The 12,136-nt window shown below is 33.4% G+C and overlaps 1 protein-coding gene across 1 annotated transcript in view; it reads right to left on the bottom strand.

The window, feature by feature from the left end:
- Nucleotides 1–12,136, bottom strand: part of LAMA2 (laminin subunit alpha 2) — a 554,924-nt gene that overhangs the window by 234,780 nt on the left and 308,008 nt on the right. Inside the window, exons 15-16 of the mRNA XM_045544336.1 lie at nucleotides 6,685–6,796; nucleotides 901–1,014 (exon numbers count right to left, since the gene is read on the bottom strand). Of these exons, the coding sequence (XP_045400292.1) occupies nucleotides 901–1,014; nucleotides 6,685–6,796 (226 nt within the window). The remainder of the gene's footprint in view (nucleotides 1–900; nucleotides 1,015–6,684; nucleotides 6,797–12,136) is intronic.

The raw sequence follows: 12,136 nt of genomic DNA, 5'->3' as shown, positions 1-12,136 counted from the left end.
CAGAAGCTTTTAAGTAGAAAAGAAAGGGGGAAAAATGAGCAAGAGAAAGACAGAACATTAAGAATTACAGATCACAGAGTCTGCCTGAAATTCTGCAGGGAAATGAGAGTATGATATCCTTCTAAATTGGCACCGTTTCAAATTGTGTTTCTGCAAGACTAATGAAATGAGAAGTGTTGTTTCAAGCTTCATGCCATGTCAGACAATATAAAACTAACATGCCCTTGAGTTAATCAGAATGGTCTATTCAGCGTAATTCTCCAATCCAAAGGCTTCTTAGCAGAATGGAAAGTGCTTTGCACTTTCTAGAGCTTATTTTCTGGTTAAAAGTATAGACTTAATTGTAGAAGAAGCAGTAGCTCTGGTGGATATGTATTATATATAGTTATTATTTTTAATCTATATATGAAACTTTGTATTTAGTTAAATTGTGAAATTTTTAAATAAACATACAGCATATCCTCATTTTCAATATGAAAAAGTATGAATTATGTTTATTGAAAAGGTTGTATTTTACACTTTTCATATCATGGGGACACAAATTGTTTTCTATCTTAAAAGTACACTCTGCCTTTGGTAAATTTATAGAAGGGAGTGAAACTATAACATATATATATATATTCATGGTAGATATGTATTCCATCATTAGTTATGCTAAATAATGTATCTGATCCTAACTCAATTCTTAGACTAATATGAATAAACACTTCCTAATATTCATTGCAGAGATCACATCTGAAAAATCATTCTCAGCTTCCAGCTTAGTTCAATATAAAGATCTTTGTCAAATCACTTCTTGACTCAAGTGTTGAAGGTCCCAAAGGTAGCAATTGAATTGTAAGGCCTGTTAAGCTGATTTCAGCCTTGTCAATCAGCATCCCCAAAGGAGAAAGCACTTACCAGGCATTCACCAGTGATGTCATCACAGGATTCCGCATGACCAAAGCACTGGCATGGTTCACAGATCCCACCAAAAATAGTGCCGTTAACTCGCCTGTGCCTAGGCCAACAAGACTGAAAGAAAGAAAAGGTGTCACTCGTGGGGATTAAAATATAAGGTTTTTTGTTTCTGTTTTTTGATAATAGAAAATAGCTTAGGAAATTCATCAAATGTGCTTGCCAAAGCAGTGATATTATTGAAATATTGTTACATACAGATCTATTCCTTCTGACACTGGGGCTTCGTACTAACCTTAGTGTTACTGGCAGGTATGAGATTAGAAGAAGCATTAGCTTGGTGTCTCTTCTGAAATAGTAAAGCAGAGGTAAAAAGAATTGAAATGTGACAGTCTAAAGTAAAAAGCACAGACAGGAAAATATTAATAGAAGAAAATGTACTGAAAAAGAGCAGCTGATATAATAGGATTCTTCAGAGAATCTTAGCTTAAGAGAGCACCCAGTGTCATCCCAAGCAATTCTGATTCTTTGGGAATGTTCTCTTTCTCACATACTAACTGCCCTTAGCTCCTTCACTTCCAGAAAATCTCTGACATCATTTGGAAGAAAGGTAGCATCCCACTCTTATATTTGACCACATGCACACCTGACTTCTATGCATATATAATTCATGTATTTCATTCTAAATCCTCCATCCAATTATGTGTCCTTGTATTTACACAAAATAGTTTATGATTTATTTATCATATACTTCCTTGATGGTTTGTTTTATGGCATTCTTTTTCTCTAAATTTGCTTATATTCATCATCCCTTTTGTAAAATGTGAAATGCTTTATTACATAAAAATAGAATACTGAAAAAAACGGGATATTTGGGTCTTAGATTGCCTGTGTGTCAGGGCTTGCTCTAAGTTCCCCATCAACCTTAATTAAATTTCACTTCTGTGGGGATTACTACAAAGTGAATGCAGTGCAAACTAATGCAAGGCAAATACTGCTGCCCTCCAAGAGGTTATGATGCCATGCCCCTTAAGTATAATTGCATTTTGTGGGTTATTTACTGTATTTCTGGATGGTTAAATACAACATGATAGATCATGAAAAGACCTTCTTTTTCCAGTTGAAAATGGAAACAAGAGTAAAACCACTGAAGTAATAAAATATATAGAATTGTGTTGTGTATTGTTGGAAATGTTCCTACTGCCTCGGGATATGAGGACTCTTAAATTTGAACATCAATAACAAACACGTAAAAAAATGATGTGTTGATACTTCATATCTGAAAAGAAAATCAATTTTCCCCTTAATTTGGGCAGAATAAGAAAAGAAAGTGTCAATTTTCTATCCCTTTTCAATAATTTCTCCCTATTAAAATTTTTGTCTCCCTAGATTCATCATAGAAGTGATTTCCTCCTGTAATACATATTTTTAAAAACTGGTGAAGCTACATATCCAGAAGGTGGTAAAAATTAAGGTTGTTGAGAATAGGGAGAGAACTAATTTACTATTTTCAGGGAAGATATTCATGGAGTTTTCCTTAACAAGAGTTTCATTTTAATACTCTGCAAATTACTACTCATAGCACATCTTTCTTCAAACTTCCCAACTCCTTACACCTCTCTCTTAGCCAGAGATTTTATCTCATTAGTCACAGAGAAAATTAAAGCCATCAGAAGCCATCTTTACATAGCGTCTATCTCCACACATTCTAGCTATATTCCCTTCTGGAACAATAGCAGTGGTGCATGCAGGATCCTTCCTCTCAAAGGAATATTAATCCATTTGTAATCTGCATTCCAATATGTTGGTTTCTCAATATTCCTTTTCTCTGCTGCATCTGTAATAACTTTCTTTTCTATTGGATCATTACCATCAACTCAAAAATATGATCTAGTGTCTCCATCAAAAACTAACTAGCAGAAATAGCAAAAATGACAAAATTACTCTCTTAACATCACATAATTTTTCCAGTCATCTACCTGTTTTTCTTTTCAGTAACACTACTCTAAAAAGTCCTTTCTTCCTCACTTCCCTTTCACACTTCATTCCATTCTAATCTGTCTTGTGCCATCACCCCTAATTAAAACTGCTCTTGTCCTTGTCATCAAATTAGGTAGCCAAACCCAACAGACAAGTCTATGACTGCATTTTATCTGACCTCTCATCAATCTTTGGACTATTTGACTTTTTTCTCCCTCAAATGCCTTTTTCTCTCAACTTCCATGGCATGACACTTCCCAAATTTCCACCCTATCTGTTTGCTCTCTCCTATGCTTCAACCCTTTTTCTCATTGCCAGGAGTTCCTCAGGGCTTGGGCTTGGATGATTTTTCTCTTTGTTATCACACTCTCTCCCAGGTAATTTTATTCAGTTGCACAGTTTATGATGCCTTCCAAAAACGTATCTCTAGACCAGACAGATATGCTGAGTTTAAGATCTGAATGTTCTAACTATATGTTGACATCTACACTTCATAGGCTTTTCAAACCTAAAATTTCTAAAATGGACTGTTGAGTCCATTCCCCATCTCCCACTCTTCCTCTCCCAGTCTTTCACGGCTTAGTAAATGACACCACATTCAATTGTCCAATTGTTCAAGCTGGTAACCTATGACTCATTCTTAAACTCTTCATTTATGCCATACCTCCCCCTGGCATACAGTCTATCAGTAAGTCCTATTGATTCCACTACCAAAATATATATAGAATATACCCATCTTTCTGTATTATTATTGCTATGTTCTACTGCAATAGCACATTAACCCCTTCTCCTTCCTACTCTTCATGCCCTCCTATGACTTTCTTCCTATTATAGTCATAATAGCACTTTCAAAAATTTAACTCAGTTCATGAAATTACCTTGCTAAAAGACTTCTAATGATTCATGGAACTTAGAATAAAATCCCCAGTTCTTAACATACATGCAAAGCTCTGAATGGCCTGGCTCCTTCGATCACATCTTGTGCCACTCTTCCTTTTGCTTACGAAGCTCCAGCCATACTTGCCTTCTTTCAAGTCCTTGCAGACTCAAAACTCTAAGCCACTTCCTTACCAGCTCTTTTTACATCACCGCCCCCTCATCTTCAACACTCAGTTTAGATGTCACCACGTCTGAAAGCCTGTCTTGAAAAAGTTTTATAAAATAGGCTCTGTGTTCTTTGGACACCCACTCACAAAACCTCTTTCCTAGCACCCTGTTTAGTTTCTTCATGGCATTTGTCACACTTATTTAAATTTGCTTCTTGGCATATTGGCAGACTGTCTAGCCCACCATTAAATGCAATGTCCTTGAGGGCAGGGAACATATCTGTATTTTTCATCACATTATTCTCAAAATATGTTTGTCTCAAAATACATGCTCATTGAATACTTGTTAGTTAAATGAAAGTCTGAACACTTCTATGAGATAGTTAATATTACTTTCATTATATAGAAGAAGAAACTGAGATTCGGTCTAAAACTTTTTTTTTTTTGTAGTATCCTATCTGTCTCATCTGTCAGGTGAAATGAATGATGATAGCACTACAAATGTTCAGAAAATATTTGCAAGATTAACTGTGGAGCACTTTATATGAAATCAAGTAGAAATGAGAAAAAAGATTCTGAATCAATACTGTGGCCCCAAATGAAGTAAAAGAGAATGTCTATAATAGAGCCATTTGATCTGTTTTTGGCTAGAGGTTCTCAGCAAGCTGGAATTAAGATACTAATGGTCTTTGGAGTTAACTCAGCTTTTATGGGATCCCAGGATATTAGTTGTTAACAATGCTACAGTGACTGGCCTATGAACTAAATGCAATAAAAAAGCAAATGAGATCAGGAAAGAATAAAACTGGATAATAGTGAGCTTAAGGATAGGAAATTTTGATAAAGAAAAGGAGGAATTATTAGAGAGTAGGAGAAATGAAGAAGTCAGAGAGAAACCACAAAGTTACAGAATGCATTGTCTCCTAATTTGATTGAATACTTTCATGGATTTCAAAGTAACTTTTTTATCAAACAATTATTGTGTGAGACCTACAGGAGGCTTTTATTATCCCTCCTCTACTTCTTTGTTCTCTTTTTTACACTCTCATGCTTCTCTCTTCCTATCTGTTACCATTATTTAGCATCCAATTTCAGGTTTCTCCACTCCAGGATACTATAAAAGACGTCTCTCTCCACTGCAAGAGCTCCCTCCTTTGAATGATTATTGTACGTATGTTCTGTGCCATGTACTGGTCCCTTAATTATATAGTGCTGTGATCCAATTTTTATAGGTATGTGTTCTGTCTCCCTAAACAGATTGTTAGCTCAAGGACAGGGATTATTCTGTATATACTTATTTATGCATGTAAATAATTTATACAGGTAAATTGATAGAATTTATCAAATCTATACAGAATTTATCAAAAATATTTTTGAAATAGAGAAGGAAAAGACAATAAGCATAGCCAATTAAATAATTTTAATATTCAGACATTTTTATTAATATTCAATGGGCATTTGTAACATGTATAAAAGATAATGCAGAAGATTGAGAATAACTAATGTGGAAATAAGTATCAAAGCAAGAGTAGAATCAAGGTATTTATTATTCCAATTGAAAGAAGAATTGGAAAGTTCAAAGAGTCTGGTTTGGAATCAAAACTGGAAGGCTGTTAATAAAATAATATGCTTCATCAAATATAGCATGTATTGTATATATAAAATCAAATTTAGTTGACATAGCTAATTTATACCACAATTACTTTTCTCTTCTCTACCTGAATTTTAGAAAAGCAAGCACTTCAATGAATTACATTTAGTTTTATTTCTACATAGGCAAATCTAAGTCCAGTTAAAGAAAACACATTTGTCACAAATATGACTCTATGCCCTGTATATCTCTGGAAGCATGCATTATTTTAAAGTACAAGAGAACTGACAAAGCAATGCCTAGAGTATTTCTATAAATGGCATAATGAGGTAGTGTTCTGAAGTGGAACATCTTGATACACTCAAATGATTCCTTCAAGGCACCATTTTAAAGAAATTAAATTCCTATTTATCTGCAAGCCATGCCTTGTATCAGGGAAATGGTGTTTGCATTTTTTGACCAGGTTTCAAGTAAAACCATTTTTCACATGACCTAAAAGAAAATGCATAGAAGTGAATAAAAATTGTTACCTTAAGATGACACACTGGTATTAAGTGAGAAACATTAACCTAAGTAGAAATCTAGGATATTGAGACAACAATAAATATCTCCAACATCAAGTCCTAAACAAATAAAAGACCTGTAGGGAATTTTCTAGGTCAAGGTATTTTTTCCATATATGGAAAAACACTGACATTCTAAAGATTGTATGCTTCAGATGATTGTGATTTAGTTGTATTCTTGGAAATGAAGTAGAAGACAATGTGATATACAGAATTTAAAAATCAGAGAAAATTTAAAAAATAGTGCTAAATTCTGGATAATCACTAACATGAAAATGAAGTGAAAATATTTTGAAATATTATCTGCTATCATCCAGCATGAGCTCGATTAAATAGGGAACTAACACTTATTGAAACATCAGATTTTCAGTTATAGTTAGGCAAAATATTTCCAAAAGAAACACAATTTCAAAATGACATTATGTGCTTAGTACTCTATTTGAAAGCCATGACTTTTAGTAGAAATTCAATTTTCTTCTTTAAGTAATTACACTATCAAATTTTTGTGTAATTATTGATGGAAAAAAACAACTCAATAAGAACAGCTTATTGAAAGCAATGTGGAGGGAACTCAGAAAACACTGAGGATATATTCCTGCAAACTTACTTCACAAGAGGAGCCAGTATACCCTGGTGGGCACTGACAGACTTCCACAGCTGCTGCTACGCTTCCATCAGTAGGATAGGAGACAGCAGATTCAAGGCTCACAGAGCTCAACCTGGGGCAAAGAGAAAAAAGATGGTGAACGAGTAAATGAGCTCTCAGGTATTATATAGCTGGAGTATTACTACAGCAACAAAGACATAAATAAACAAATTATGCTGAGAAAGAAGGCTGATGACTACTCGTAACTTGAAGCTCTGGTCATTTGTTGTATTAGGCAAAGTCTGCTCAGGTTAGTGCTGAGAATCAACTGCTTCAAATACTGAAAGGATGTGAGAATGTTCTTCCTTATTTCTTGGTTCTTGGCTATGTGTTTGGATTTCCATTTTTTGGAGATAGATAGACAGTTTAAAATCATATACTTGAGGGCATTTTGTCAACAGAAAACAATCCCATGACTGTTTTATTTATTTTAACATTTAAACAAGAAAAGCAGAAGGAGACAATATTCAATCTCAGCTTTCAGACTGAAAGAAAATATGCACACAATTTTGGTTTCTTTTTATCAGAGATAAACCTGCATGTTAGTAATAGAAATAAGTGAAATGTTCTCAAATGCTCAGTTGCATTAGTTAGAATTATTTCCTTTATGTATTTTGAGCCTAAATTAAATTCATTGTTCTCTGTACCTATGGGCTTCATTTTATTGGTAGTTCTGTATAATCTGGTAATTTTCGCAGAGTGATTTGGCATCACTCATCATTTTAGAGAAAAGCTATGTTGGCCAAATTGAAATCTTAAAAAAATGCTGTTACCTAAAATAAACAAATAATATGTATATACATTTCCTTCCTTAATATACATTCACAATTTAAATAAATGTTATTGGTTTCTTATTGGATTTTCCCACTTTTTTATAAAAGAAAATTTAAAAAGCTTAATTGTTAAGACCACAGTTTCAGGAGTCAAATAGACTAGGAGTCATAGTCTGTCTCTGATATTTAGCAGCCTTGTGGGCCAGAAAAAATTACTTATTCTCTCCAGGCCTCAATTTTCTCATCTATACATAGAGATATATAATAGTTCATACATCATGAGCTTGATTAAATTATTAAATTAAAAAAATGAGTATAAAATTCTTAATATAATAACAAATAATCGGTGATTATTAAATATTAGACATTTTATCAAAATATTTTCATTGTTGCAACAGGGTAAAAAAGACTACATTGAGTAGTATAAGGAATACTATTTGTACTATTTGTATCCCTAAATCGTTTTGATGTATGAAAATAAATTTCAAATAAACTCTAAGAGTACAAAATTAGATAACTTCTATTGACTCATAATAATAATTACTGTTTTTAAAAATTATCCATAGACCTTTATAACACATAATATGCCATTCTTTAACCATAAGATAGGCTCAACTGACTCTTGCTAGAGCCTGCATTTTGAGTTCCTTTCTCAGAAGGAATGGTAGGTTTTTATTGATCAGTGATTCACACTTATCCAATTGCTTGCCAGATTTGGGAATCTATGCTGTAATCGAGCCTGAAAGCAAAGCTAAAGGGCTCATTACAAGGCTTAAATGTATCTTCAAAACTGACAACTTTTAACCAAGTTGTAAGCTCTTTAGCAACAAGTTTCTAAAGTTTTTATTGCTTTTATCCCTCACTTTACTAATCCGAGACACTTGACAGTACTTTGGAGTATGTATGAGTTCATATATGATCAAGAAGCAGAAAAGGAAAGTAACCTGAAATCTCCAAAATTAGGCAGTTAGATGGAATCAACCTCGCTGCTGGCACCCTCTAAACATAAGCAAATTATCTTTAACTGCGGATAAACTCATCCAACACTATTTCTTGAATGTTATCTTCTCTAGGACAAGGCAACCTGGTAGGTAGAAGGTCCTAGATTGGTAGGCATTAAAAAAAATCACTGTTGTATAGTTTAGCTTACATGTGTCACTTGAAATCACTAAATGTTTTTTTTTTTTTCACTTAACCAAGTAACCTAGGACATGAAAAGGTACAGTGCCACAAGCATTTCTTTTTCCTGTTATTATCTGAGATGAAATTCACATCAACTAAAATTAACTATGTTAAATCGCACAATTGTGTGTCCATTAGTATCTTCACAATGTTGTACAACTACCGCCTCTATCTAGTTCCAAGACATTTTCATCAACTCAAAAGAAAACCCTGAACCCATACAGCAGTGGCTCTCTACTCTCCTCTTCTTCTAGCCTCTGTCAACTACCGATCTGCTTTTGGCCACTATGGATTTACCTATTCTAGATTTCATATTAATGGAATCATATAATATGTGAATTTAGCACCTGGTTTCTCTCACTTAGCATAATATTTATGCTATTATGAGGTTTATTCTCATCTCATCATAGCATGTATCAGTATTTCATTCATTTTTATGACTGAGTAATATTCCATTGAATGTAAATACCACATTTTGTTTACCCATTCATCTGATGGATTTGGCTTTTTCCACCTTTTGGCTACCATAAATAATGCCGCTATGAATATTCATGAACATGTATTTTTTTAATACCTGTTTTCAATTCTTTTGGCCATATGTCTAAGAGTAGAATTTCTGGATCTGGCAAGTCTTCTTAACACAGCAGGGTTTGGAAGAGTTACTAAACTAAAGATAGTACTTATTTATGTTAACACGAGCTTATGAGCTACTTCTTGAGAACAGAAACCCTGCCATGGCATCTATATACACAGAATGACTGTCTCAGTATATGCTCAGTATGATTTAGTTGGATGAGTGAACAAATGGATGGATGGATCGATAGATGCCAGAGTAACTAACTAAATACATACATAAATGAATGAAAAGATGAATGAAATGTAGTTAGAATACAAACAATGACTAACATACTTCATGACAAATGATACAATAAAGCCTACCATCTACATTTCAGATGATTAAAATCAGATAAGTAAAAGACAAATTACTTGTTTGATTTGACACAGAAAATAAATGGAAAAATGTTAGAGTTAGAACTTGAGGCCAGAGACCAGAACTTATAATGTACTATGACATCTAACTGCCTAGAATTAATGGACTGTCACATGCTAAACCTATAATTCTGATCATTTTAATTTCAGAATTAGATGATTTCATGGTCGATATATTAGTTGATTATCATACATTAGATAGTCACAATTTACTAAACAGCAGATTGGTCAACTATATGTAGATAGCATTTCCAATATAAAATTGATATGCAAAACTTAAAGAAAGCGAATTGGAGGTTCCAAAATAAAAGAATGAGAAATTGACTACTTTAAGGAACAATTGAAAAAAATAAAGATAGAAAACAAAAATATTTTCAATGAACAGCCAGATTTCATCTCTTTTGAAGAACAGATGTTCCTCTCCTTAATATGTATAACCATTTTGAGCTATGAGGAATTTCAATACTCAAACATCTTTCCCAGTAATATTCCACATTAGTATTCACTGAGCAATGTTCATTAGGTCCTGCTATTTGTTAAATGGGATTTTAATGCGTTTAACAGTTTTTAGTGTTACTCATGAAGAAGGCTGCAGTTTATTTTTTTTTCTTCAATATGGTCATTTTCTTTCCTTGATACCAGGCTGCATTTATTTAAATACATAATGTTGGCAGTAATAAATTTTGGAGATGCATGAACTATCAAAGATTGTCAATTAAGTCAAATGCTTTAGCTGACTATTTTCCTATTACTATGACTTAAAAATACAGATGAGATGACGGATGAAAAGAAAAGACACAATTATATAAGCTTCTGTGGAAAATACTGCAATCATATCAGAAACATTGTCCTGGGACTGCCTTAAAGATTGTTTTCAATATTTTTGTTTTACTACATTTCCCACCAGAGTGAGATACGCCATACTACATTAAAACAACCACTACAAATCATTATACTTTAAAACAACAAAAGACCTTTGATCTTAAAACTCTTTTAAATAATTGTTTTTTTAATCTACCTTTTTGTAATATTGAACAATTATGCCATTCAACTTAAAAGAATATTACTTTGGGTTAACTACCATATGTAAAGATTTTGTTGCTTTTAAAGTGTTTTGTTCTGTTCTGTTTTTGTCAAAATATAAGATAATTACTCAGAACTTCCTCTAGTCTCTGTCTTGTGAAAATACCACAAAATACTGCACAATTAGAGGAGCTGGATAGTTTATATTCCATTCCTAAGTAGGCAACAGAATCATTCTGTGGGCCAGTAAATGTCTGGGTGGGCCATCTGGGAAGAAGCAAGATATTTTTTCCAAATATTTTTAATCCCACATCAACTAAGAGAAATAACTGACAGAATAGAATATGGTTGCAGCTATTTATTAAAAATATATTGAATGCTAACATAAGAATTCATCTCTTCATTCTTAGTCCTACCAGTGTGCACTGTGCACACTTCTATCACAGTATTCATTATATTATCATAAATGCACAGTATATACATCACCTTTCCTACTGTACTATGCCTTCTTTGAATTCAATGATCTTTTTTTGGCTTTGTATCCTTTTCACGTAGCCTGTAAGTACCACGTGTTACTAATTACTACTAACTATCTACTATCTTCTGTGTCCTGTAATGGGGGCTTGAAAGATGTTTCATCTAAGTTTCACTGAACACAATGTCATAGTGACATGTTTATCCACATTTACAAATGAAGAACCTGAGGCCAACAAAAGTAAAGTGCCTTGTCCAATTAGCAAATGTACAGCACAGATTCAAACCCAAGTGTGCCTCCTAAACCAGTGATCTCTCTGTTAGCCTACATTGCCTCCCAACATATGCTAGATACTATGTCAGGTGTCTTATAGACATTATTTTCTCAATTGTCGATCTTGAAAATTAGATATTGTTTCTGCCATTTTACAGAAGAGGAACTGGGATTTAGAGAGATACAAATGGAAGGTGCTCAGTCAATGTTTTCAGACTGAATGAATCCAATATTTACAGAATATCACTGGGAGGTAGTCAAAGATAATGGGGAGGAAATACATATGGGTTAAAATCCTGGCTGCATCTCTTACCAACAGCCTGATGCTAAGAGAGTTGTGTAAATCTTTTTAAGTCCTTGTGTCCTTATTAGTATAATTTCTTCAAAATGTAATTACCTGAACCACTAATTTCAAAAGGCAGAAGCATACTATGCACTCCTCAATACTATTTACAAGGATTTTTCTATATTATTTGGTATGCAACTTCCGTATAATCTTTTTTGATACAAAATCCCCAAATGTACTCTAAAAGTCACATGAAAATATCTTGCCTTGAAAAGATTTTGTATTTATTTTCAAGCAATAAAGACACGTGAGGTGTGTCATGATGAAGTCATGATGGGTTTGGTTATTCTGTAGTAATAATTCCAAATTCTCAGTGACTTATTAAAAAACAACAGTTTATTCATGTAAAAT

Source organism: Lemur catta, chromosome 2 (assembly GCF_020740605.2).
Source record: "Lemur catta isolate mLemCat1 chromosome 2, mLemCat1.pri, whole genome shotgun sequence".
NCBI classification, from domain to species: Eukaryota; Metazoa; Chordata; class Mammalia; order Primates; family Lemuridae; genus Lemur; species Lemur catta.
The sequence above is the reverse complement of the archived record's forward strand: the minus strand, read 5'-3'. Positions and strand labels throughout refer to the sequence as shown.